At 47.2% G+C, this 27,924-nt stretch overlaps 2 protein-coding genes across 3 annotated transcripts in view; both read right to left on the bottom strand.

The window, feature by feature from the left end:
* The window catches only part of DNAH10 (dynein axonemal heavy chain 10), a 125,212-nt gene extending 117,571 nt beyond the window's left edge, over positions 1 to 7,641 (bottom strand). The window contains exons 1-5 of the mRNA XM_048221355.2: positions 7,428 to 7,641; positions 5,121 to 5,202; positions 4,263 to 4,270; positions 1,638 to 1,735; positions 527 to 635 (exon numbers count right to left, since the gene is read on the bottom strand). Coding sequence (XP_048077312.1) covers positions 527 to 635; positions 1,638 to 1,735; positions 4,263 to 4,270; positions 5,121 to 5,202; positions 7,428 to 7,641 — 511 coding nt within the window. The remainder of the gene's footprint in view (positions 1 to 526; positions 636 to 1,637; positions 1,736 to 4,262; positions 4,271 to 5,120; positions 5,203 to 7,427) is intronic.
* A 662-nt stretch (positions 7,642 to 8,303) lies between these two features.
* The window catches only part of ATP6V0A2 (ATPase H+ transporting V0 subunit a2), a 40,522-nt gene continuing 20,901 nt past the window's right edge, over positions 8,304 to 27,924 (bottom strand). For both annotated transcript variants that reach the window (XM_057305909.1, XM_026514722.4), the window contains 11 exons: positions 23,878 to 24,028; positions 23,502 to 23,638; positions 23,034 to 23,221; positions 22,839 to 22,929; positions 20,146 to 20,264; positions 19,301 to 19,511; positions 16,656 to 16,775; positions 14,998 to 15,117; positions 13,066 to 13,183; positions 12,467 to 12,638; positions 8,304 to 11,858 (listed from right to left, as the gene is read on the bottom strand). In XM_057305909.1, coding sequence (XP_057161892.1) covers positions 11,759 to 11,858; positions 12,467 to 12,638; positions 13,066 to 13,183; positions 14,998 to 15,117; positions 16,656 to 16,775; positions 19,301 to 19,511; positions 20,146 to 20,264; positions 22,839 to 22,929; positions 23,034 to 23,221; positions 23,502 to 23,638; positions 23,878 to 24,028 — 1,527 coding nt within the window. In that variant the 3' untranslated portion in view covers positions 8,304 to 11,758. The remainder of the gene's footprint in view (positions 11,859 to 12,466; positions 12,639 to 13,065; positions 13,184 to 14,997; positions 15,118 to 16,655; positions 16,776 to 19,300; positions 19,512 to 20,145; positions 20,265 to 22,838; positions 22,930 to 23,033; positions 23,222 to 23,501; positions 23,639 to 23,877; positions 24,029 to 27,924) is intronic.

Here is a 27,924-nt window from a genome sequence, read left to right as displayed (position 1 = left end):
CACAGCCTTCTCGTGCTCTGGAACACCGGACTACGCTCGAGGCCATTTTCAACAGTGAAATCACCAAAAACATGAAGACCGTGGCACTACAGAGATCACAATAAGGACAGTCCACCCTCAGCCAGGAACACGCACGTTCAGCGACTCAAATGATTCCCACTAAGGGGCGCCCGGCTGGCTCCATCGCCGAAACACGCAACGCTCAATCTCAGCGTCGTGAGTTCAAGCCCCACGTTGGGCGTACAGAGGACTTACAAATAAAATCTTTAAAAAAAAAATCAAATATTTGCCTATGCTGTGCATGTCCACAAATGACCTCAAGGCATGGCAAGGATTGATTTGGGGGTTATGAAAACATGTGAGCGAGTAGGTGAATTCACAAAATGGAACCCACAAGTAATGATGATTGGCTGTCCTGGGAGGGGGGGGAGCTGTATTCTCAAGAAAGTGTAAAAATTAAGAATCTCACAGGTACACACCCAGGTGCATACACACCCACACTCATGCACACAGACTAGAAATATACCTTTTGTATTTCTGAGAAAATACACCACATTCTGGTCCAGAAACTCCTCAGGGACGGGAGTACATAGCACATTGAGATAGGTCTTATCCACAATGTGCTTAACGGTTCTCTGAAACGTGGGGGACAAAAAAAAACCATCAGGCTTAGAGATACCCACTCACCCAGACAAGCCAGCATTCAGGCGCCCCGAGCCCTCCTCTCTGTGCCTCCTGAACTCCCCCGCTGACGACGGGCCCTAGCAGACCACACGCATACATACACACACACACACACACTCGCACACACGACAACGCACCCAGACTTGAACGTTCAGCCTGACTCTATTAACTGGCCGATGCAGCCACACTCGACCTGGGAAAAGTCCAGAAAGAGTTTTCCGAGACGGTGAGTTGCAACACACGGGCTCGAATTTGGTTTCGGGGGTGAGGTATATTCGTGGAGCAGAGCAGAGCAACGTCGTTTAGCACAGGCCAGGCTAGATGCTTACGTCCTGGCTTCAAGCTCCACCTCTGGGATTTGTGAAGTAAAAGGTAAACTCAGCAGGCCTGGGGTGTCCAAACTCTGCGTGTTCCAAGGGTTTCCAAGCTGGCCCTTCATCTCTGTGTTTGGAATAGCCTATCTGATGTGTCTTTGTACACCTGGGGCCTTGGGTCATGCCAGGTACTTTATACTAGCAACGTGGCGGGTGGTGAATGCCAGTTTGTCTGCCTGGAGGCCCCGGTAAAAACTCGGGACGCCTTGGGTGAGCTTCCCTGACTTCCTATGTGTTCTCGCACATACTTGCTGGGAGAAACAGCACGTCCAGGCCGCCCTACCAGGAGCTTGGGCCCCTTTTTCTCCCAGACTCTGCCATACGTTCCTTTTTCTTTGTTGACTCTACTCTGCATCCTCTCACTGAAATCAACTATAATCACGAGTATAAGAGTTCTTCTGGGTCCTGTGAGTCATCCTAGCGAATCATTCAATTTGAGGGTAGCTGCGAGGACTCCCAACACAGGATTCCATCATCTCTGTCCCCAACATGTTCCCTGTATGAGTTGTCAGTGACGCAGACTCCTCGGAGGGGAGGGAATTCCCATTACCCCACCAAGCAGGAGAAAGCCAAGCATACCTTGACGGGTACGTCTTCTACGCTCTCTTTGTCCACTTCCTCGTTCTCTACACCGATTATAGGCTGATTTATGGAATCGTTCATCTGCAAATTCTTAGCTGCAAAACATTATTCAGTGTGCAAACTGAAATAATCAGAAAAGATTTCCTACCATCAAGACCAGACCTGTACCTTGTACAAGTGTATTTCATTCAACAGACAGGTTATCGAAAAGCTACACATACGCTCTTCACAAATGAATCCTATCAGAGCCTTGGTGTACATTATAATGATGAAAGTTCTTTGTATTTCTGCCAGGTGGGTTCTCAGCCGGAAATTTAACGTGTATGCGTGTGTGCGCACACGTGTGTGAATGTCCCAGCTACGATGTGCAAAGCGGGATTTCTCTGAGGTTTTCACTTTAAAGGGAGTTTTATTAGGATGAGAATGATAGCTCACATATTAGCATTTATTCTATTTTCATAGAGAAATTTGTGGGGGATGAAAAGAAATCTAAATAACATGAATGTGTATCTCTCAAGTCTACTGTGACCCATAGAGACCTGGAAACCTCAGAGCCGGTCGGTCAGAGCCCTGGGAGTTACTGATGAACCCAGTGATCACAGAGAAGGGAGAGATTTTCCCCAAACAGTTCAGCTCTTGCTGCAAAAGGCCCGACGCAACACCAGGGTGACTTTGGAATCAAATCAGTGTGTGGGGACATACTGGTCTACTCTTGGTTTTCTCATCCAAAAAACGGGGACAAGAACATCTAGCGACCAGACTCTGGAGGAGTCGCTGGGGGTGTGGTTCGGCGCCTGGCACAGCGACCAGCGAGGAAACAGTCGGTGGCCAGCAGTACAAATGTGATTAGAGCACGAGTAACAGCCTGTAGCCAAAAACACACTTGCAAATACACTGAATGGGCGCAGCTGTGCTCCTAGACTTGGTTCAAATGGTTAAGTTTTAGGTTGTGCATATTTTACCACAAAAAAAAGAAAAAAATACACTTAAATATCCACTTGGAAGTAACGTTAACTTGCTTTGTCGAGAAGACCTCCCTGACCTTTCTCTGCAAGCAGCCTCCTTCCACGAAGTCTTTCCGTGGATTGGTGTGTCTTCGTGGAGCCTCGCGGGAAGTTGGCTGTGACCCTCGTCCCCCACCGTCTGTCTTACCAAAGCCCAACCTAGCTAGCCTTCCCGAGAATGAACGGGCAGCCCGTGTCTGTGACCCCACAGTCCTCTCCCTGTGATCTGCCCCACGGAGGGGACGACATTGTGGTTAAAAACAAACACTTCTGGAAAGGAGGACTAGCAGAGACAGCACATCACCAAAAAACCCCTTTCCCTCGGATTTTCAAATATTCAGTATCTCGTCAAAGTGAGGTGTTTAACCTACAGCTTCTGCTTCCTATGAGGGCAGGTGAATCATGGGATAAGTGTGGCACAGGGAGCCATTTAGCTCTGCTGGGGACGTGCAGGGTCTGGAGCACGGCTCTCTCCGTCTCAGCCCTACTGGCGTTTGGGGCTGAATCATTCTTTGTCGCAGGCACTATTCTGTGTGTTTTAGGATGTTCTGCGGCATCCCTGGCCTCTACCCTCCAGATGCCGGCAGCACCCGCCCTCCAAGGGTGACAACCAAAGCGTCTCCAGACATACCCAATGCTCCATGGGGGCCCAAGTCTCCCCTGGCTAAGAACCGCCGTCCCCGATACAGAGGGCCAACAGACATATGAAAAGACGCTCAACATCACTCAGCACCAGGGAAATGCAAATCAAAGCCACAGCGAGCTATCACCTTGCACCTGTCACAATGGCCACAATCAAAAACAGGTGTTGGCGAGGAGGTGGAGAAAAAGGAACCCTCGTGCCCTGCGGGTGGGAATGCAAACTGGTGCAGCCCCTCTGGAAAACAGAATGGAGATTCCTCAAAATGGTAAAAATAAGTCAGAGAGACAAACCGTAAGAGACTCTTAACTCTAGGAAACAAACTGAGGGTTGCTAGAGGGGAGGGGGCGGGGGTAACAGGGTGATGGGCCATAAGGAGGGCACGTGATGTAATGAGCACTGGGTGTTGTATGCAACTGGTGAATCACTGACCTCCACCTCTGAAACCAATACATTAATTGATTTTAAATTAAAAAAAAAAAAAAAAAAGAACTACCCTACAATCCAGCAATTGTACTACTGGGTATTTACCCCAAGAATATGAGAACATGAATTCAAAAGGATATGTGCACTCCTAGGTTTACAGTATTTATAACTAAATTATGGACACAGCCTAAGTGTCCATTGACAGATGGAGAAAGATGATGTGTATATATACAATGGAATATTACTCGGCCATTAAAAAAGAATTAAATTTTGCCATTTGCAACAAAGCGGATGGAGCCAGAGAGTAGAATGCTAAGTGAAATAAGTCAGAGAAAGACAAATACTATATGATTTCACTCACATGTGGAATTTAAGAAACAACGGGCGGGGGGGGAGACAAACCGAGAAACAGACCCTTAACTATAGAGAACTTGCTGATGGGTATCAGAGGGGAGGCTGGTGCAGAGATGGGGGAAATAGATAGTGAGGAAGGAGGGCACATGTCCCAAGGAGCACAGGTGGTGGACGGAGGTGCTGAATCACCGTATGTACACCTGACGCTAATATAACACTGTTTACTGAAATTAAAAGTCTAAAAACTTCATAAAATTTCTAAAAACACATGCAACAATGGTTTCAATAGAGGACAAAAAGAAAGCTCAGTTAGATAAATAGTAGAAATACACCAGAAATAAAATGAAATCACTCGACAGAAAAAAAAAAGAAAAAAAGAAAGGAGAGGAGAGGAGCAAAGAACCGGCAGCAGGAGAACTGGGCCAAAGGGCGACGCCAAAGCCGCGGCTTCACGAGGGGGGACACAGGCTGCAGGGACTCGGCAACGCGAGGCCCACTCAGGTGTATTCAGAGCAACTTCTCCCGCTCAGGCCTTTCCCACACCGGGCAGGGACCTCCTCTGCTCGTGCCGCAGATCGGCCAAAAGAAAGGGCGCGTGGGGTTTGCACAACGGGAAGGAGGCCAGACGCCGCTTGCACAGGACTGGGGGCGGGGGGGGCCGCGTCCTGGATTCTACTGGGTGGAAAAGTGCACGCCCAGAAGTCACGCCGCCGGGACCCTCGGAAGGGGACTCTATTTGGAAAGAGGGTCTTTGCGGATGTAAACGAGGAGGTCATGGAGAGGGCACCCCCCAAATCCGGTGACTGCCGCCTTTGCAAGAGTCAGGACAGCAAGATTCTCGGACCCACAGAGGCAGACGCGGAGGGACGCGCGGGCCAGCCAAGCGAGGCCCGGGCCGGAGGGGCAAGGCCGGTGCCCCCGGGAACCTGCCCGCCCCGCCCCGCCCACCGAGGCCCAGGGCCCAGCGCGGTGTGCGGTCGCTCGGTGCGCCCCGCGACAGCCAGCACCGCGCTCCGTACCCCTCCTCGCGCGGAGCCGCCCCAGCCCTCGCCGGACTCACCCCCCGACTCGACTTCCTGACCGTCCTCCTCCTCCTCCTCCTTGCGTTCCTCCTCGGTCGCCGCCGGCACGTCGCCCTCTTGACCGCCGGGAGCATGGAAGAAAAAAAGGAACACGTGGCTGTCCCGCCGCACGAGGCACCTGAGGCCACTGCTCCCCCGGGGAGGTCGGGGCGAGGACACGGGAGCCTCTCGCCCTCCCGCCCTTGGGTGAGGCCGGGCCGCTGCACTGACCGCCGGCGACCCGCCGCTCACCCTGGACGCTGACGGGCGGGCGGGGGAGGCCTGCTCCTCTCGCGTTAAGACCCGCCTCGCGTGCGAGTTCCACGGGCTTGTTAGACGGGCCACCTGCCCGTCTGGAACCTTCTGCCTCCTTGCTCCTCCTTCCCTGCCCAACTGGACTGTACTGGAGCCAATTTATGAACCAACACAGTCACCCCGAAACGTTCCAGTTACCCCAGACAACTCAACTCCACTAATTATTATTTAAAATGTAATATAGGGGGCACCTGGGTGACTCAGTCTTTAAGCATCTGCCTTCGGCTGAGGTCATGATCCCAGGGTCCAGGTGGAGCCCCACACTCAGCAGGGAATCTGCTTCAGGATTCTCTCTCCCCCTCCCCCACTGCCCTTACCTTTCTAAAATAATTCTTTTTGAAAATTAAAAAGAATCTATTACTGTGTGGGGCGCCTGGGTGGCACAGCAGTTAAGCGTCTGCCTTCGGCTCAGGGCGTGATCCCGGCATTCTGGGATCGAGCCCCATATCAGGCTCCTCCGCTATGAGCCTGCTTCTTCCTCTCCCACTCCCCCTGCTTGTTTCCCTCTCTCGCTGGCTGTCTCTATCTCTGTCGAATAAATAAAATCAAATCTTTTTTTTTAAAAAAAAGAATCTATTACTATGGATTAAGCAAGTGCAGCCCCCTTTCATCTATGGGACTGGCCCATATTAAAAAGACTGACGGTATTCAGTGTTGGCAGGACTGTTGGCTAACAGGCACCTGGCCACTGTTGGGTGTGGATAGGCCGGGCCTCTCTCCAGAGCAGTTTGGCAGCCTGTCTGTCGTGTAAACGCACACACCTAGGAAACGAGCAATTCTGCTTTTATAAACCTCTTCCACAGAAATACACAGTGTGCAAGGATGGGTGTGCATTGTTACCTTGCTCGTGAAAAAATACTATGGAAAGTAAATAAGTGTTCATTCATTAGGGGATGGCTAAATAAAATATGGTGTATCACTGTATTTAAACCTATAAAGTTAGGTAGATTTATAGGCATTGACATGAAAAATTGTCAAGATGTATTTGAGGGAGACAAGTCACAAAATAATATATATAGTACAACTGATTTAAAAACTATTATTATATAGAGAAGATATTGATGATTGATTGATTGATTCAGGGAAAGATCCGGCAGGATACACGAAAACTAACAACAGTGGTTGCCTATAGGAATGGGAGTAGGACTTAAGGGATAGTGAAGGCTTGCTTTTTCACTTTTTGCTTTATATATTCTATGTCATGTGAATTTTTTAAGAGGATGCCCTTCAGTAATACTTAGTGTCATTTTTCAAAATTTAAGGGAGTCATTACATGACATATACAGCCTGATTCCTTTTGTTATTTCAAGAAATACACACTTACCTACTAGAACAGTGTCTTGGGCTGACTGCTGCTAGTTGCAGACACCCCTCTTTCCTACCACCACCCACACCAGCATCTACTTGTCTCTATTCATATAATGTTTAACTGGGAGCAGAGAGAAGTCTTGGCTGGGGGCAGGCACAGAGTCAGAAAGAAAAGAGGGATGAAGGGGCACGCACTGGCTGCACTCCAGGTCCTGTGAACAGACCAGAGCCCCATAAAGTATCCAATAAAACTGCCCAAGTGTCTTAATAAGCAGAGAGTGACAATGTGAGCCACGGAGCTGGGAAGGAAGACCCCTCCCCACCTCTGTCCAGAACCCAACACCGTTCTGGTGCCTCCGGGATCAGCATCTTTGGGTCTCTAGGGACAGGATGTTCAGCAGGGGACGCGCTGGCATTCTCATGATGTGGTGACGGTGGAGAAGAGCCAGAAAGGAGGGAGAGAACGGGGAAGCGAGTCAGAGACAGCACAGAACCAGGTCACGGTCCAAGGCAGACCCCCGAGCACCCTTTCGAGAGTCCAGGAATGAACCCGGGAACTGAAATCTGCTTCTACAAAGAACGGAGACATCCAGCTGGGGGAAACTGAGCTGAGCAGTGTACGCAGCTCGGAAAGCAACCGCCGAACTGCTGGAGTCCGAGTCGCGTCGGGGAGGCTCACCGATCTCCACCTCCACCTCTTCTGGCACCACCTTTCGGTAGAAGAAGAGCGTCGAGGCGCCTTCCTCATCACTGATCTGGTTGAGGAAGTGCAGGATGAGTTCCTCGCCCTCGCCGTCGTTGCGGTTCAGCAGCTCCTCGAAGAGCTGGGGGTCTGTGATGCGGAAGGCCGCGTAGACGCGGTCGCGCATCCACAGCACCCGCAGGTCGTCCATGGCGCCGCGCAGCGTCGGATGGCGCCCCAGGAGCCCAGCGACCGGCGGCGTCCGTTGCGACCGGCGGCGTCCGTTGCAACGGACGCCCCGGCAACGGCCACCGGGCGCGCCCGCCTCCGCCCCCGCGCTTGCAGCGGGGCAGACCGGGAGCCCAGGGGGGTGGCGCCGAGGCCTGTCCGGACCCGGGCCCGCCCTTGCCCCGGGAGAACCGAGCGGAGCAGCGCGGCAGCATGCTCGCTGGCGGGACGCGCAGAGAGACGAGGCTGGTCAGGGGCCGCCGGAGCGCCTTTGCCGGGGGCAGCCGACTGCGGACCTCGGGGGCGCCTCCTGGGATCCTCTCCACCCAGGGCGAGCGTCCCACCCCCGGTGCCCCTAAGGAGGCCGAGGCCAGCGAGGTGACGGACGAGGCAAGGTTACAGTCTCGGAGTTGGCAGGGGCAGAGTCTAACAGTGGGAGCCCCCAGCCACTGGATCAAAGGGCCTCAGAAAAGCAAATACCTCTCAAAGAGTTCCAAGAAGGGGCAGGTTCCTCCTTGCACACGGGATCGGGGAAGAGGGAGACCCAAGAAGGGACAAGTGACTTCTGGCATTTGGGATCAGGGAAGAGGCCAACTGCTTTGGCTTTCCCGCCAAGCTGGGGTATAATAAAGCAAAACACCCATGTTTTAGAAAATAGATTTATTTTTCATTAGTAAAAGGAAGTTCAATACTGATAGGAAGATGCAAAATTGTCCTTTCGTGCATTTGTGGAGCTTTAAATTAGTGACTGTGATTTCCCCCTCGTGGAGTTGAGTCTCTAGATGACAAAAGGCTGATCCTAAGAACTTAGCCTTCCTGTTGGATTTTCCCATCAAGGAACAAGTGGAATGTTCAAAGTATTTCTTAAAATTCTAAACCAAAGCTCAGTATCAATGACCTGGCTGATGGAAAACTATTACTTGGAACTGCCTTATTTTCATCATCCTGAATTAACGTTTCTTAGTAACCTTACCAGAGATATACCAGATGGCATGCAAGCAAATTTGGCTTTAAAATTTTAATGAAGAAATTTACTGTTTTTAAATGCAGACTGCAGAACAGTTATAGAAGTTTTGTTTTTGTTTTCCAAAATGAATCAGGCCCTAAAATGTCTGAATATTTAACTCATAACCATCGTAATTTCCTATGCTATATTCTATGGCTTATTAAACTACAGCAGACTGAAAACTGAGAACAGAATGTTTTTATAAAATATCCACTGCAGAAACGAGGAGAGTGGCATTCGGTGAAAGGTGAGTCTTTTCAAAGTCCAGTCTGCGGTGACCGGAAAACTCACCGTGATCATCAGCACACCCTTTGAGCTCCTTAACTGATTACAATTATGGCACCATGAGGACATTCCTTACCCCTGCAGGATGAAATCAAATTGTTTCCTGAAGACATTCCTTGGATTTTTATTTTAGGACTCCATTAACACACAGAGTGAACACCTGAATGAAAACTGGAAAATGTGGCCATCATGCCATTTATCACGACATGTCCTCTTTAGGAAAATAAACAGGTATTAGCATCATCCAGACAACTGACCATTTTTCCTCTGGATATTTGCTATTAAGGGAATGAAGTCTGTCTTGAAAATTGTAGGTGTAATAGTTTTACCAAACAGCTTAAAAACAAAGCACAGCAACCACTCTGGTAACATGACATTGGAACCTATAGCTTTAGGAAAAAAAAAAAGTCTCCTGGTGCCTAAAAGACACCATCAAACTCTACTTCTAGAGAGTTCTTTCACAGAAGTTAGGACTAACACATTTTTTTTGTGTAATTATGTAGACTACATAACTACTACCTAGGTTTCAATTAAAAAATGACTCTTCCCTCCCTGTTCTATACCCTGATAAGAGGTGTTACTTGGAATTACAAACTGGGCCGTGACAAGTTACCAGAGAGGCCCTAAAACCTCCCGGCAGACACCACATGTCTCTTATTTACTAATCAGTTAACGGTGAGGAGTTTCCTAGGGATGAATTAGTTACCATTTTCTTACCCCAGCGCCTTGGAGTAAAGCAGTAAAGACGCCAGCTGGTGGGGGACACGTCTGCAACCTCGGCGGCAGTAGGGAGATTTCGTATTCCCCCAGCAGAAGTGTCCACCCAACATTACACCTTTCCAGGGAACCTGAACCCTGACAGCAGAATCACTTCCCAGAGTCTCATGGCATCGTTTCAGGTTTGATTCTGTAGTAGGAGGGACAAAACCCAGCCACTCCGAACTGGCTTTGGGTAACAGCTCACAGGAGCGGAAAGGAGAGGTTACTGCACTTAGACAGCTTTAAGGGCGGAGTCACAATTACGTCCGCGTGCGCAGCTCATGCCTCTCGGCAAACGGGTCTTGACATTACCTGAGAAGATTCACTTAGATTCAGGGCTACCATAGCTCAGCTTGGAGTGAAAATTCCAAACTCTGCCACCAGCCAGGTGGAGGAGTATAGTGACAAACGGGCCTTTTCGTGTGCATTCCTCAAAATGTTTAAGAAAGTGAGAACTGCAGATTTCTTTTTGAAAATAATTATCTAAAATCAATTATAGTAAAATACGAAAAATGAACATAATTTACAAGAATATAGATCTCCTTCGACTTACTAAGTTGAAAATGCATTCAACACACCTGACCTGGCGCCGCCACGGCCTAGCCCGGCCCACGTCAGCGTGCTCAGAGCACGGACGCGAGCCTCCCGTTGCACAAAACCACAGAGCCTGTTCTGTACGGGAGTGCTGACTGTCTCATGTAATTCCCTGACGACTGCGCTGACAGTGACAGGAGGCTCGGCCGTGAGGGTGCGGGTGGCGTCTGTGACCCTCGTGATCGCGTGGCTGACGCGGAGCGGCGGCCGCTGCCCAGCATCACAGGAGAGGATGGGACCGCGGATCGTGAGCCGGGGACAAGATCTAGGTTCAAAATCCCAAGTATGTGTATCGCTTTCATACCATCATTAATTCAAAATTCATTAAATCAAACCACTGTTAATTCAGGGACTGTCTGCACAGATTAAAATGTTCAGTAGGACTGACCCAAATTCATTCAAAACTAAATGTCAAATGAATAGATGAATTTAAGCTAAAGATTATAACAATTTTCAATTGATCCGAATAGTGTTTCAAAGTTTAAATTAACTCTAAATACCTTTATCAGACCTTTATTTAGAATTAGTCTGAAAGTAAAAAATTATAATTATACTGTTCTCAAGGACAGGTGCAATCTCTTCATGGTAAAATATCTTAATTTATATTTTGTTATAAAAATATACAAAATACTACTTTTTCTCTTCCCTTCACTCAGTATAAACCCCTTTTGGTCCAGTAACATCAGTAACATCAGCCAAGCTTGTCTCTAAGTTCAAATCACATCCATATTGTATCTTGTACAGTCACACTGGGTTTTAAGGCTCAGTATACAGTTTATCTTTCAAACATACAATTATCATAATCGGTTTTATATAAGGATAACAGAATAAGAATATTTTTAAAAATATACAAGTGGGATAACCATCTGTTGTACGTTATTTTATCTCATTTTCCCCAATTATTAAAACAAGACAAAATTGTAGAAACAATCCCCTACTTGCAGTTCTAGATAGCATACAATAAAAAAAAAAGTTTACATACTTTTAATCAAGCAGAATGTTAATCTTTTGATTATCCGTCATTAAATTTTTTAAAAAACTATACTTAACTTCACCTGTTGGAAAAATATTATCTGACAACGCCAAGCTACAGAATAACTCTTTGTTTTTTTTTTTAATAAGGTGAAAAGGAACTGAGTAAGACCATTTTCAATTAGCCATTCAAAACCACTTCTCTCCCCCAAGCCTATATTTTTAAAAATAACTTTAACATAACTTCTGACCTTAACTTATATCTGCTCATCGTAAAAACTGAAAGAAATTTATATATCTGAAATTGACAAACTTTACAAAATATTTAACATGAGGAAGAGGTATATCTTACAGAATTATTTGGCTATATCATAAGGCAATCAATGAAGACGGAGTTTTTCCTATTGTAAATCTGACGTAAGTGAAATTCTGTAACATGATAATTCTCCATAAATTTGACAGCTTATTAGATACGGCAATGTGATCAGGCCACGTCGTCACTGAACTTCGACGAAAGTAGTCTGAATGAGAAAGGAACAAATTTGGTGCCTGCACCAACGTAGAACTTGTTCTGAAATTCTACCCTAAAAAGAAATAAATAAATAAAATTCAGTTTATTAATAAAAGATTGTGAATAACATTTCCTACATTTCTTAAAACAGCATGTATAAAAAACAAAACCAAAAAAAGTTTCTGTGCCGTACATTCTCTCTTGGCACAAATGTTTTTACTTAAATAAAATCCACACACGCACACATCCTGCCCCATGTCGCCTTTCTCGGTGTGCAATGGAAACACAAACCCATCACGTCACCTCACCCACTCCACACAGACACGCCTCTCTCCACCCTGGTACCTTCACACACAGACAAATAAGCTGACATATACTAGAAACCATTAAGAAATATGTAAGAATTTTATCTTATTTTACAATAAGATAAAGTAATCTTTCAGACCCCAAATGAATTACATAGTTATTCAGCAAGCATAAACTAGCTTCTACTTGTCAGTGATAATATTTCTGAAACAATATACAATTTTAATTCAGGGGATCTGAATCTAGATCCCAGTGTTGGGAAGGCAAGAACCAGTCCAAATTGAGTGCCAGACTTGTGTGGGGCTAGATACATACATGTGGGGAGGGGTTCTTTTTTTTTTAAATAACCGTTTCAAAGCTAAATTTCCAACTCACCAGTGGAGGCGTATGGCGTGAAGAAATGCAGAAAGGCCTTCCATGATCAAAAGGATGAAAATTGTCAAAACTGCAAAGAGGGCGATAACCGGTAGCAGCAGCAAGACTCCGTAAGTGGTGTCTACTCGGAGGCCCACGCGCACCAGCATGGTCCACAGGACGTCAGACAACTCTGCAGGGGAGGCAGTGAGCAGAGTCCACTTCTGTTTACACTCACCGAGTCACTGCAATCAGCTAGTGGGTCCAGGTTTCCTTCTGACAATTCTGATTATCCACGAAATAACGTACACACCTACATAATCCAGATGTCATCTGCTTCTCGTGTAAAAGTTAACCAGCCCCTGCTCATCATCACCCTGAGGAAGCTGAGGCATGCCAGAGACATCCGAGGCCTGCCTCCCAATGAGAGAGCTTGACCCAAACCAGGGTCGGCTTGGCTCTGTCCCCACACAACGCTAGTTTGCACAGCATCTGAAAGATGGTTCTGTGCTTCCCTCCGAAATGTGGAATGTCCCACAGAGCATCCCTGGGGCTCACTGTGGCACTGCGGGGTGTCTCAGCATAGAGTTTGGGAACTGAGGGTCTAAGTGAAAACTTACGTGCGTGAGCCAAACTGAGAGCCCAGAGCCTCAGGTATGAAGCGGTGTTGGAGATGCATCCCAGACAGTACTCGATGGAATGAATCACTTGGGTCATTAATATTTCTCCAAAGTTAAACTGGGAGAGATCACACAACCTGTGTTAGGTTCGGATATTGCCCGCATGCTCCCACAAGTTACCCATGTGTTCCACTTTCACTCCCTCGCTCTTGGTGAGGGAAGTGGCCTCTGGGACATTGGGGAGAACACGCTAGAACATGAGAACAATGACTCAAAGATCTGAGCTCTACTCACAGCTCTACCACAGACCAGCTCTATGACCTACAGAGCGGCTCCCCCCGCCTCAGTTTCCCATGTGGCACCTGGACTGGAACTGTCCTCACAGCCCAATGTGACTCAGGAGCTAGACTCTGGCTAAATGCGCATGTCAGAGAGAAATGCAAGCCTGACAAAGAGAAACTGTGAAAAAGGCCCCTGATGGTGAAAAGGCTGTACGACCCTGGGAAAGACTCTTTCCAGCTCTGCTTCTTGGTCTTTTTTTATGATCCTCTGAACCATTAGTCGTCCCAAATTAAAACACTAAATTATGTAATAATTACAAAATGTTCATTATAAGAAACTTTGTGTAGCCTTTATCAGATGACCAAATAAAGTTTCCAAGAACATGAAGCAGACCAGGGTAGCAGAAATGGCTCAGTTGTGTCTGCCCAGCACTGTGCCTCCCTTCTTCGGAGGGAATCTGCTTCTTCCACCATTTACCCCAACCCCCCAGCCACAGCTGTCATGGGCTGACCTGTGTCCCCCTCCAAATTCATTGTTGCAGCCCTAAGCCCCAGTGACTGTGCTTGGAGATAGGGAGTCATTAAGGTGAAGAGAGATCATAAGGGTGGGTGTCTTTATAAGAAGAGACGCATGCCCACAGAGGACAAGGCCCTGCGAGGACACACTGAGAAGGCAGCCATCCACAACCCAAGAAAGGCGGCCTTGGGAGAAACCAGCCCTGCCAACATCTTGAACCTGGACTTCTGGCTTTCGGTTTCTGTTGTTTAAGACCTCGGTCTGTGGTTATGGCGGCCCATGCAGACTACTAACTAGAGCAGTTGTTGGTCTGGAGATGGCAAGTGACCCCAGCCAGGCAATCCCAGTACTTCCTTGGGATTCTTCCTAATATAACAATCAGCCGAGAGTGCTTTTCTCTCCGACCAAAAGACGGAAGAAAATAAGCTCAGGCCTAGCTGTGGCCAAGGTTCCAAAATCGTGGGGCCAACTAGCTTCAGAACAGAAAACAAACTTGCAAAGAAAAACCAACCCAGACTTCTTGGGATTGGAGACCCAGAAACCAATCATCCTGGAGCTCACACAGCTCCTGTCCTAATGTGAGCCAGTCGTAGACTCCCCTTGCAGCCAGTGTGAAGCAAGTCTCCTCCTCCTTACAACCATGACAAAGTTCTGAGACAAGAATCTCCTGAGATCAATGCTCATAGCATCTTAAGTCACTTCATATGACAGCACGTAAGGTTAACACTGCAAATCCCACTGCAAAGTTGAAAAAACGAAATGAGAACCCTTCTGACAAACAGATGACCAAAGCAGCATCTGGGAAGCTTTGTGTGACAGGTGTTTGGGGTTTGGTTGTTTTTTTTTTAAGATGATTATTATCGTTCTCATGGTGATTACCTCTATGAAAGCTTGGTTTCTTTTTTTCTTTTTTTCATTTATTTAATTAAATTTTTTATTATGTTCAGTTAGCCACTGTATAGTACATCATTAGTTTTTGATGTAGGGCTTATTTTTGTTTTTTGTTTTTTTAAGTAAACTCTACGCCAATGTGGGCCTCGAAGTCACCATCTGAGATCTACCGACTAAGCCAGCCAGGCGCCCGAAGAGCTTGGCTTCTTATCTAATGTTATCAATAGCAACAGAGAAGATTACCTCTTCACATGTCATTTCTCTACATCCATCTTCCATTCGGTTATTTCCTTCTTCTATGTCTTGGCTTCCCAGCAGAGAAACTTCTTCCTCGCTGTCTTTCCTTATAAGTGTGTAACCACTCTAACAACAACCAGAAGAATGCAGTTAGTGCCTTTAAAATCATGAGGACGCGACAAATCCAAAGTCAGAGCCCCTTCATTTCCCTTAATGATTCAGCTCCTGGAGAATAAAAAAGTTGTTCGGAGACTCGTAACGACAGAGAACAAACTGAGGTTTGGTGGAGGGAGGGGGGGTGATGGGCTGGATGGGGGATGGGCATTAAGGAGGGCTCCCATCGTGGGGAGCACTGGTTGTTGTATGGAAGTGATGAATCACTGAATTCTACTCCTGAAACCAATTTTACCATATGTGTTCATTAACTAGAATTTAAATAAAAACTTGAAATCAAAAAAATCAAATTAAAAAGCTGTTTACAAGAACATGAGCACATCATACCTATTAAGACGGCTATTATTTAAAAAATAATGAGTATCGATTAGGGCGTGGAGGAACTGGAACTCTGTGCACTGCTGGTAGGATGTACAATGGGGCGGCCACTGTGGAGAACAGCGTGGTGGGGCCTCGAAAAATTAAACACAGACTGACTATGGGACCCAACAACTCCATTTCCGGGTACGTATCCAACAGAACGGCCGGCAAGGACCCGAACAGACTTTCACAGACCCGTGTTCACAGCGGCATTACTCACAAGAGCTAAAAGGTAGAAACAACGCAAGCATCCACTGATGGATGAACCAATAAGCAGAACGTGGTCTCGCCACGCAACGGAATATGACTGAGCCTTTAAAAGGAAGAAAATTCCGACACCTCCTGTGACATGGATGAGGCCAGAGGCCACGGTGCTCAGTGAAACAAGCCAGGCACAAAAGGACAAATGCTGTGTGAGTCCGTGCATATGAGGTGCCTGGAGGAGTCGAACTCAGCAACAGAAGGTAGAGTGGTGGCTGCAAGAGGTGCGGGGGGGAGGCTGGGGAGTCAGTGTTCCCTGGGGACAGGGTCTCGGGTGGGGAGGATGAAACGGTGCCGGAGACGGACGGTGGTGGCGGCTGCACGGCCATGTGAATGTGCCTCGTGCCCGCGAACTGGACACTCAACATAGTTATAATGGAAACACGTGCTATGTCTATTTTATCACGATGATTTTTTAAAGAAAAAAATGAGAAAGCAGACACACGAGAAAACAAGTGTAGAAAGCCATCTAACAAAATGGTGACCCTGGTTATCACGGAGGGACAGAAGAGGGCACCGCTTTCTCTACGTTCCATGCTTTCTGGAAGTTAGTAATACTATTTAAATTGGAAAAAAAAAAAAAAACACTTTAAGAAAAAGAAATCAAGAATAAGGCACAAAAAGGCTTTAACAATGACAACCGCGCCGCAGGATTTCGCCGCAACCCGCAGCAGGTTCGCTGCCCACTGGGGCGGGAGCGGCTCGCACAGGCCCGCAGCAGGAGCTCCCGCAGCACAGGTGACAGCAGAGGCTTCGGCTCTGAGTCAGGACCCCAGACCCTCTGAAAGGTGTTTTCCTGACTCCTCTCTGCACAACTAAACCCAGACTCCGCTCGCCCCCCACAAACACACATGCAAACTCGTGCTTACCCTGCTCACTCCGAAGCAACTGCGTCCATTGTGCAGCCACAGCAAGAAGAGTGGTTTTCCCAGGAACAGAACGGGGACAGACAGCGCTGTGACGACCAGCAGCAGTCTCTGCACGTGCTCCTGCGGGCACAGAGGGGAGGAAGGCAGTCAGGATGCGAAGACGTGCGAACAGAGTCACTGGTGCACTGAGTGAGTGAAGACCAAGGACAATGTCCCCTTCTTCACAGTAACAAGGAACAGAAGGTAAACACAAGCCAAATTCTGTCTGCTGGTGGATCTTTTCCTAAACTCCTAGTTGAATTCTAGAACCAATGAGTAACACTACTGACAGAGTGGGTGAGTATCATTCAGTTCAGATCTGTAAGGAATGAGTAAGAAAATTCTAAGCAGAGTCAAACTCCAGCTAATAATTTTCTGAAAATACTGTAAGAGGGCGAATACAAACACAAACTCTTCATTTTTTTACGTTCTTGTTCTGGTTTTTGTAATTATCATTATAAAGATTACTTGAACGTGAGCACGTAGTTAAGTGGATTCACTTCTACATGAGAAAAATACTAAAAGAGGATTCAGAACAAAACTAAAAACATTCTCCTCTTTAAAAAGTAGGGATATTTACAGTTACCGAAAAATAAATCGAGAGCAAAGCAGGTTCACACTTACAAAGCCGCTGCAGTTTACGCGATTTTAAGGGATCTGTAAGTGGCTATGAAAACAAATGACCACGCATCACTGTCCCAGCTTCTCTCTCGTCTGTGGCCGTCCCCATGTTCCCCACAGACTCCCAGAGCCGTACGTGCTGTATGAGCTAGTAGTAGGTACACGTTAGCATCAGACCCCGAAATGCTAAGACAAGTGGGGGCCACAGGCAGAGTCCTATCAGAAGTCAAGAGCCGCGCAGTCAAGCCGACTGGGTTAACATCTGGGCCCCACTGGCAGCTGACTGACCAAGTCGGCCCTGAGCCACTGGGATGACAGCACCTACCTCGAGGGCTACTGTGAGTTAAGAAGGAAGAATCACGGGGAGCGCATTTTCAGGCACACAGGAGACGTATAAAAGTAGTTCCCTTCACGACCTTTCTGACCACGGCACCTGTGCCCCACTGGCCTCCCTGCTGTGTATTTATCCCATCTACGTCATTCCATAAAGGCTCAATAAAATAACACTGAAATACAATTAAAAAACCACCAACAGGAAAAACAAATAAATAAGAGTTGAAACTCGAATAATTCAAAAAGGACGTCCACATGCAGCTCACAATGGAGCCCCCGGTGCAGCAAGCTGGGCTCTAAATCTGACTGCGAACTTAGTCGGCCATGGAATGTGGGAAACAAAACCAAACGCTCCCTTTGCGGGGTCAAAAAGATTAAAAAAAATAAAAGCAGAACATACAGCTCGAGAAGACACAGGCTGTGACAGTACTGACCAGGAGGACTTCTGCGGCCCCGCACAGACGCCGTGAACGCGGCACGCAGCGTCGGTGGCAGCATCCATTGGGAGGGACGCTGTGGCCCCGCACAGCACAGAGACCCTCGACACACTTGCAACACAAGCTCACACTGAGCGAGCACCGGCACAAGCCAGGTACCTTCCTAAGGATGTGATTATATTAACTCTCTGCTACAAATTGGGTCCTGTTTGTACTCCCATTTTACAGATGAGGGAACTGAGGCATGGAGGAGTCAAGTTATGTGTTCATAGTTCCATTTCGAGGATATGACAGAGCTGGGATGGCAAGCACAGTAGTCACCCGAGCCCACATTCCGCCACCATGCCACAGTGCGGATGCGGGTGGTATGACACAAATGCACAATTCTAGAAAAGCCGGTTTGGGAGAGGGCCCGCGTGCTGTGGTCCAGATGCGGGTTCCGTGATGACCAGGCTTAGTCAGAGACTGATTTTAAAGATTCTATTTATTTGTCATAGGGAGAGAGAGAGAGAGAGAGAGAGCGCGAGCACATACACAGCGAGGGGTGCAGCAGAGGCAGAGGGAGAAGCAGGCTCCCCGCTGAGCAAGGAGCCCGACGCAGGGCTCGATCCTAGGACCCCAGGATCATGACCTGAGCCAAAGGCAGACGCTTAACCGACTGAGCCACCCAGGCGTCCCAGAGATTGATTTTAAAGTAACTAGAGGGGCACCTGGGTAGCGCAGTCATTAAGAGTCTGCCTTCGGCTCAGGGCGTGATCCCGGCGTTCCGGGATTGAGTCCCACATCGGGCTCCTCCGCTGGGAGCCTGCTTCTTCCTCTCCCACTCCCCCTGCTTGTTTCCCTCTCTCGCTGGCTGTCTCCGTATCAGATAAATAAATAAAATCTTTTAAAAAATAAATAAATAAAAAATAAAGTAACTAGAAAAACAGAGGGATTCACCAGCCCCCGAAAACCCTCCAGAAATACACCTTCTTCCCAGCAGTTCTGATGGCCACTGAGTAGCAGAGAGTTCGGATTACAGTGCTCGACCAGAGCCCCTCAGCACAGTGTTCAGACCCGGGTGGCAGCTCTTGTGATCACATCCGGAGAATTGGAAAGCCCCTACATGCCCGGGAGGCCTACGGAAAGCACCTTCAATCACCCACTGATCAACACACAAAGGCTCTCGGGAGGACATCCTTTAGGCTCCTAAGAGTGGAAAAGAACATTACCTACCTGCCCTGAGTAGAGACCGTTTGTTTCACTCGCCGGGAATAAAAACATGTTGATAAATTCAATCAGAATGCTGGGAGCAACTCTGGAGGTTTCTGCCGAATAGACCAGCCACTTATAGACGATCATAAATATAAGGTATCCGAAGATGCACAGCATGAAGAGAAGTTCTGGGACGGAAACCAAATAAATATTGAACTTCTTCCGGAAATGCCTAGGGAAAAAAAGGAATCCATCAAACCCTGAGCCAGTTTGGACTGAGATAAAGAATAAAGAGGAAATTACTGTTCAATTCTTTGTGACAGGGCCTATCTCAGCAGAGCGTCCTGTCTTCTGGTAACTCGTATGGGGCTCAGACACATCCATGAAGAAAACAGATGTGAGCACAGTGAAAATGCTGGTGTTTCACCATCAGGCCCAGTTAGAGGAAGAAAATACAACCTCTTCCTCTTCACACACTAGCTCTAGTAAACAAACAGTTTCCTAATTTATAAAATGAAAAAAGAGTATAAGAAAAATTTAGTTCCGGAAATAAATCTGAACCTATATGTCACATGCCTCCCTCCCTTGAACATCAAACTCCACGGGGGCAAAACCTGTTCCCCGTCTTCAGCAGCACTTGACCCCAGAGCCTAGACCAGTGCCCGGCACGTACTATACGCTCAGTAAGTATCTGCTACGAATCACTGAAACAGTCAAAGGCCCGTATCATCACCACAGACTCAAACAACACACCGCCGCACCAGCTGCCTCCGAGACCCATACAGTCGACCCTCAAGAAGCAAAGTTTAAGGAATACCAAACGTGGCTTATAAATACTGCTTAAAAAAAAAAAAATCTGTACTTACAAGTGGTTAAATATTCCCAGAATGACTCCAAAAGTCATGTGAATAATTCCTAAAATCACAGACATTTTCATTTTGAAAGAGTTTAGAAAAGTGAGACGATTTGTGGCCAAGTTCCAAATCTGAAGACAAAACAAAACAAGACATTTTTAACTTCCTTCCACTGCTTGAGGACACAGGCGACACTGGACAAATTTCCTACCTTAAATCAAAAGGCAGCTTTTGATTAATAAGAAAGCAACATTCAGACCTTCTTCTTGACACCTCTGGTCTGAGAACCACTGATTTTCTTAAACCAGGGCCACAGACTGGTACAGACAATTCTATCTTTAATATAAAGTTCAAAGGATGCCAAATGAAATAACACTGTGCTTAGGGACCCATGCCTCTGAGGCAATACTAAAAGGACACACAAGAGAAAGAGTGACACAGAGCCCAGGGAGCAGGAAGTTCCCTCTGGGGACAGTTGGTGCCAGCGGGGCACGTCCCGGGTCCCGGGGTCTCTTACCCTGGGCAGGGGCCATACAAGTATGCATGCTGTAACTTCACACACCTGTTTTATACATTCTTGTGTATGTGCATTTTATAATAAAGTTTTTTTTTTTTTTTTAAAGATTTTATTTATTTATTCGACAGAGAGACAGCCAGCGAGAGAGGGAACACAGCAGGGGGAGTGGGAGAGGAAGAAGCAGGCTCCTAGCGGAGGAGCCTGATGTGGGACTCGATCCCGGAACGCCGGGATCACGCCCTGAGCCGAAGGCAGACGCTTTAACGACTGCGCTACCCAGGCGCCCTATAATAAAGTTTAACAGAAAGGAAGGAAGGGAGGAAGTGGGGAGGGAAAGGGAGGGGGGAGAGAATGAGGGAGAGGGGGGGAAAAAGGGGGAGTGAGGGAGAGAAAAGGAGAGAAAGGGAGAGAGGGGGAGAGTCAGAGCGGGAGGGAGAGAGGAAGGATGGAAGCCGAAATGCACAAGTGGCAACCCTCGCTGATGAGAAGGCTCAGGGGCGCTGGCTGAATGCCCCGAGGCTCCCTGCCCCAGCCCCTCCAGGTCCTGCTGCTGACTGCTGCTCTCACTCTCCGAAAAAATAATTCTTAACAGTCCCTCATTTGGGGGGATTAGGAAAAGGGAAAAAGGACCTCTTAGGACAGAAAGACTGTGCTTTTTAAGTGAAAATAAGATTTCAGAAAGAAGTCTTTCGGCTGACTTCAGTTTGACAATTTGGACCCACAGGAAGAGCAGGCTGGTGGCGGCCACTGCAGGACGTGGAGGGCAGGAGCGGGCGGGAGAGCAGGAAAACTAGCAACAGTGCAACCGGCAACCACGATGTGGAAGTCTCTCTTTGATGACTAAGCTACAAGCAACTGGGTACAGAACGATCTTTTAGGCAAAAACAGGGCAGAGAAAGAAGATGTATTTGTATGTTCATAAAGAAACTTGGAAGGAGACACAAGAAACTAACCCCAGCAGTTCCTGGGTTGGAGGCGGGGGAACTAAAGGAATAGGGACAGGGCGGAGGAGACCTCTCAGAAGAGCTGGGCCTTGTACATACACACAGTACATCATGGGTCTATTTTTGAACCATATAAGCATAATGCCGATTTTTAAAATTAAAGCAAAGAGAAGCAGTACCATGCCCCAGTCTCCTCCTCCCCCTCAAAACACCCACTTGAACTTTCTTCCTTAGTGCCTTTATTCAGAAACATTTCTTTCCTTCAAGCAAGGCCACACGTTAATAGGAATTTGGCTCTAAAATGCTATACCTTAAGGGAACTGTTATAAGTTTTTTCATGCTTCCAATTATATGAAGATATAAGGCAACAATGTTGAATTATACAATTTATATGTAGAGGAGAGAATGAACAGAACAATTAGGAGGGCACTAGCTTGGGGAGTTTGGATGAAGGCTTGCTGGACCTTTTTCATTCCGTTTTTTTCATTTCTGTACACAATTATATAGCATGTGCCCCCAGACCAATTTTGAGCTGGTCTCTAAGCTCCCCTTTCCAAGGCGAGATTCCTCCAGAAGATGGCGGACAGTCCAGGGACAGTGCCTCAGCCTGGAGACCTGGTGACGGCCTGGTGGGAGCCTGATGAAGGTCTGCCGGGGTGGGGCTGGGGGGGCTCACTGAGCGCCATGGGGTGTGGAATGTGGGGTAGGGGGCAGCAGTCCTGGCCCCTGCAGCTACGTCTCCTTTTCCCTTCTCCCAACACTTCCCATTTCAAACAACTACCTCCATAAGCACCCTGATAGCTCTGAGCTCCCTTTCAAGCTCTGGAACTCCAATTTATTTCTTTCTAAATCAAAGGGTAAAAAAAAAATAATAATAATCCCCACATACAAAGAAGAACTGTAGGAAGCAGCCTGCGTTTAAGGGCTCCTGAAAGGCTGGCTCTCCCTGGAGTAAAACAGGCCAGGAGCCATGACGGGGCGGCTCGCTCTCTCCCCACGGACCCCTCCCGTCCAGGCACTGACCCCGGCTTCCCCGGCTTCCACAGCTCAGCTTCATCGCTCAGCCAACTTCATTCGAGATGCACGTGGGCCACGGCCGCCCAGGCAGAAGCCCCCCAGGGCACCTTCCCCATCGTGTGCAACCATGTGAGCCACGCCCAAGAGTCTGAGGAAGCACTTGACAATTAAAACCAGGTGGCACCACAGAGGAATGCGACATCACGGCGAGGAAAAAGTGCACTCACGGGATCGATGCCAAGAGGATAAGGGCCTTGGAACACTCCAGGAACACTTGGGTCCAACTGCAAAACCCTGCTGTGCCTGACGATGGTGTCACTGTAACAGAGAGCGGAGTGAGCAGGCTTACGGACAGGAGGACGGAGGAGTCGCGGAGAAAACGCTCTGCCCGCCGAAAACCCCGCTGGGTGACACACACTTACTTCCAAAGCACCATCTTCCTGTGCTCCGCCGGAGCGTGACTGGAGCTGTACATGGCGGACACGTTCCACCCGGAGCCAAACAGGTTGACCGACTTTGAAAAGCAGTCGTTGTAGATGAGGCCCGTGTACACGGAGAACAGCCCCATCAGCAAGAGGATGTATCGGCCATTGAAAAACATGCGCATGATCTGTGAAAAGCCAAGCGCAGTGAGCAGAGGAGAACCGCCGCGAAAATGCAGGAAGGGGCCCCAGCTCTGTCTGCGCCCGCTCTGAACCACTCCCCCCGGGGGGCTTCTCCGAGGGCCGACATGACACAGAGGCCACAGGCCCACACCCCGTACAGATCAGTCAGGGCCCCTTACTGCCAAAGACCAACGTTTAAGAAAGGTCACTTGTGTGGTCAAAAAGGAGATAATGACTACTAATCACCCAACCAGGTGTAACGAGCTGGAGTGTCTGTGCTCTTACCTCCTGTGACTGATTTAGTCTGGGATGGTTTTCATTTAACACCAGCAAGAGGGCAAATAAGAACATCACAAAGCCATGCCCGAAGTCTCCGAACATCACGGCGAACAAAAAGGGGAAAGTGATGATGGTGAAGAGAGCTGCAGGGAGAGCAAGAGACTTGACTCACCAGAGGCAGAAAATTCTAGTTAATTCAAACACGCAACCGTCTCCAGAATTCCCGAAAAAGAACAGACAAGTTACAATGAGTGCTCTACACTAAGCAAAACGACACAAGAGGAGCCGTGAGCCTGCTTTCCCGAGCGCCCACTACATCCTTGCAGGGAGACGCAGCAGCAATCAGACAGGACAGGGGGATTTACAAACTCGGACTTCCGACCTGGGTTCACTTCTCTGTAGCTCCCAACTCCGTAGGCGTCCACGATGTTCTGAAACCCCTCGGTGAACTTGTTGGTGCGGATTAGAGTTGGGGGTGTTTCTTTTGTTGGGATTGTGTTCATAAATGAGGGGATCGTAGCACCGCTCTCTCTCTTTCACATAAAAAGAAAGAAAAAAAAAATTACCATCCAAGAGTTCATTCAACAAACACTGGCTCCCTGCTATGGCGAGGCTCTGCGTGGCCCGTGAGGACGTGTGAACCACCACCCGGGGGTTCGAGGGCAGCCGGAGTGGCCGCAGGAGTCAGAGAAGACTTGGGGGGGGCAGCACTTGGGGGGCGTGGTCTTCCAGAAGGAAGTGTGTAGCCAGGCTACGAGGGCGGGAAAGTAGACAGCAGGGCTGGGAATGACAGAGATATGTATATAAGGCAGTGTCAGAATCACTAACATAAAACTGAAATTTAATCTTTTTTTTTAAAGATTTTATTTTTATTTATTTGACAGAGATAGATAGCCAGCGAGAGAGGGAACACAAGCAGGGGGAGTGGGAGAGGAAGAAGCAGGCTTATAGCGGAGGAGCCCAATGTGGGGCTTGATCCCAGAACACCGGGATCACACCCTGAGCCGAAGGCAGACGCTTAACGACTGAGCCACCCAGGCGCCCCTGAAATTTAATTTTTTATCTCTTAAAAACATTAAAGAAGAATCTTGAGACAACTACAATATGAGCTAATAAAACCAAAAAATAGATGAGAATAAATCAAAATGTCCACATTAGCACAGCAAAATTGTATATATAGCTTTTTCCTTCAGAAAGATTCTTCAGAAATGTATTTATTTAAAATGGGAGGGAAAACCTTATTAAATAAATAAAGTAAAACAGGTTATTACCAGAAAAGTCGATTTTCCAGTCAAATTCTATTTCTTAAGATACTTGAAGGTAAGGGGATTCTGGGAATATTCCAAGCGGACGTATAGTTTTAAACCTCCCTGAATCCCAAGAGCAGACAGGGCAACCAGAGAGCAAAACCAAAATCCCACAGACAACATTTCTCACAAAACCATGTCCCCAAAAGCCACAAAATGCAAATGGGTGGGGACAAACCACTCAACGTGACAAGACCTGCATGGTAAGGGCTTCCACACCAGAGGAAGCCAGGGAAGCAATGTGGCGTTTGAGAGACCCAAGGAAGAAACATCCCAAAAGAGTCAAAAGCATTCCCAGGAAAGCACAGTAAGCCGACCCAAGAAAAGCAGCTGGAACTGGGAAGAGTTCTGTCCAGTATGGGTGTGAGTGCAAGGGGTCCACGGGAAGTGAGGTCTGCGGGGCCACAGCAGTCCAGCCCTCTTGAACTCGCGGAACAGACCAGCGGGGGCGCCCACCCTGCCCCCCTGCCACAGGAGCCCTCCACTGATGAGAGACCCAGGAATGAAATCGAAACTGAGCAGGACAGGAACAAAAGAGATAAGGAAAGAGAAGGTCCAGGTAAAAGAGGGAAAGAGGAAGCCTCAGGTCCAGGAGCTAACACATTTTTGATCCCTGCTCAAAAGTATTAAAGACACAAAATTCTGTGAAGTTAGGAAAGTGATCCTGAATCTGTCCTCTTTTAAAAGTCCCTTGATGGGGCGCTTGGGTGGCTCAGTTGGTAAAGTGTCTGCCTTCGGCTCAGGTCGTGATCTCAGGGTCCTGGGATCGAGCCCCACGTTGGGCTCCCTGCTCGGCGGGAGCCTGCTTCTCCCTCTCCCTCTGCCTGCCGCTCCCCCTACTTGTACTCCCTCTCTCTCTCTGTCAAATAAATAAATAAATAATCTTTAAAAAAATAAAAATAATAAAAAAATAAAAATCCCTTGAGTACCTTAAACATGTTCTGTAAAACTAATATATAAATAGATGATGTACTTACATTATGTGTAATGTATGGACCCCTTCAGTATCTTAAATATATATTCATACATATACATGTGAATATATATTATGTCTAACACAGAATTTCCTTATTTAAACATGTTTTCAGAAAACTAATTACATTTTGAGGTGATCAAAAGAAGAATGGAGGTCAAACCTTATATAAAGTAATAGTAAAAAAAGACTGAGCAGAACAACATCCCTGTGGACAATGAAAACACGCCAGAAGCACATGGCCACAAAACAGACGAAAATTTAACTTATTTCAAAATGAGCAAAAAAAATTACGAAAATAATACATGATATGAAAGAGCACCCAAAGCAGAATTAGAAAGAGTCAGAAACGAGATAACAGAACTCAAAAAGGAATTAGAAATAAAAGAAAAAATATTCAGCAATGAGACAAAACTAGAAAGACCTCCCAAGGTAAAGAAACCTTCCTAGTAATTAAGCCATAAGAGAAATAGAACGGAAATTTTTAAAACATCAAACAGAAGTAAAGAATAAAAAGGACTCAAGAAGGGGCGCCTGGGTGGCACAGAGGTTAAGCGTCTGCCTTTGGCTCAGGGCGTGATCCCGGCGTTATGGGATCGAGCCCCACATCAGGCTCCTCCGCTGGAAGCCTGCTTCTTCCTCTCCCACTCCCCCTGCTTGTGTTCCCTCTCTCGCTGGCTGTCTCTATCTCTGTCGAATAAATAAATTTAAAAAAAATCTTTAAAAAAAAGGACTCAAGAAAAGTGACAAACACTGAAGATAAACAAAGAAGGTTCAACTGAAACTAAGAGCAGGTCCTGAAGGAGGAAACCAGAGCAACAGAAGAGAAGAAATACTAAAAAGCATAATTTAGGAGAATTCTTTGGAAACTTTTTTTTAAAGCTATATATTAAAAGAATCACTGACCTCAGAGTGAAACTAGTAATACATTTTATGTTAAGTAATTGAGTTCAAATTTTAAAAAACTTTAATTAAAAAATAAAACTATGTATTTAAAGGACACACTATATATCTGAGAATACCAACCGAGAATGGCCATATCAAGACATATTCTAATAAAATTATTGGTCTCCAAAAGAAAAAAAAATTCTTGAGCACATAGGCAAAAAAAAAAAAAGGTACAAGACTTGTAAGGAAAGTTCGATCATCAGGCTTGTTGTTACCAACACCATGCCAGAACAAGATGGCTTCACATGTTTAGGATACCCACGGAAAACAAAAACAAAAATTTCAAAAACACGAGCCAAGGATTTTATTTCCAAAAAACAAACTTCCGATTACAAAGGCTGGAGACATACTATTATCAATACGTGAGGACTCAGGGAGTGCTGCTCCCATGGGCCCTGCGGAGGACTCCTGGAGAACACGTGTCGGACAGTCAGACCGACAAGAGTCGCTGGCATCAAGCCGGCGGTCCGCGGTGCCGCTGGCCAGGAGCTCTGCTCGCCGGTACTGCTGCGTGTCCCCACCAAACCCCATCTCACTGGCAGCACAAAGGCATCGAGACATCGGCCAACCCACAGGTCCTTGTGAGGCAGGGGGATCAGCTGGTTTTCAGCAACACTAGGAAATGTTGTGGTTGGCTGGTTATGCCTACAAAAGCCAGCCCTCTTCCAAGAATACTAGAAGTCCATTTATGCCATCAAAGAATGACATAACGAAACAAGGTGACTAGTAACAACAACAACAAAAGAGACCCATATGAAAACTTGTTTCCTGGGGCGCCTGGCTGGCTCAGTCAGTAGAGCAGGCAACTCTCGATCTCAGGGTTGTGAGTTCAAGCCCCATGTTGGGTGTGGAGATTACTTAAAAAAAAAAAATTCAATTTAATTTAATTTAAAAAAAGAAAACTTGTTTCCTTAACTGTCACTTGAAATACCTAAGCCTGTTATTTCCAATTAAGAATCGAGTTTTGATGTAGAAAACACCCTCACAGGAACAGGGGCACCTGAGCCTGTAGCCCTGGCGGAGGGAAAAGCATGGTCTTCAAAGTTCAGCAAGAGCAAACTGATAAGTTCAACTGTATTTCACAAGAAACTTCCGCACAACCGAAACAAGCCAACAAACAGAAACATCAAAAGATGAGTTGACGGGGTGCCTGGGTGTCACAGTTGGTTAAGTGACTGCCTTTGGCTCAGGGCTCCTTGCT

Source organism: Ursus arctos, unplaced genomic scaffold (assembly GCF_023065955.2).
Source record: "Ursus arctos isolate Adak ecotype North America unplaced genomic scaffold, UrsArc2.0 scaffold_34, whole genome shotgun sequence".
Classification (NCBI taxonomy): Eukaryota; Metazoa; Chordata; class Mammalia; order Carnivora; family Ursidae; genus Ursus; species Ursus arctos.
The sequence above is the reverse complement of the archived record's forward strand: the minus strand, read 5'-3'. Positions and strand labels throughout refer to the sequence as shown.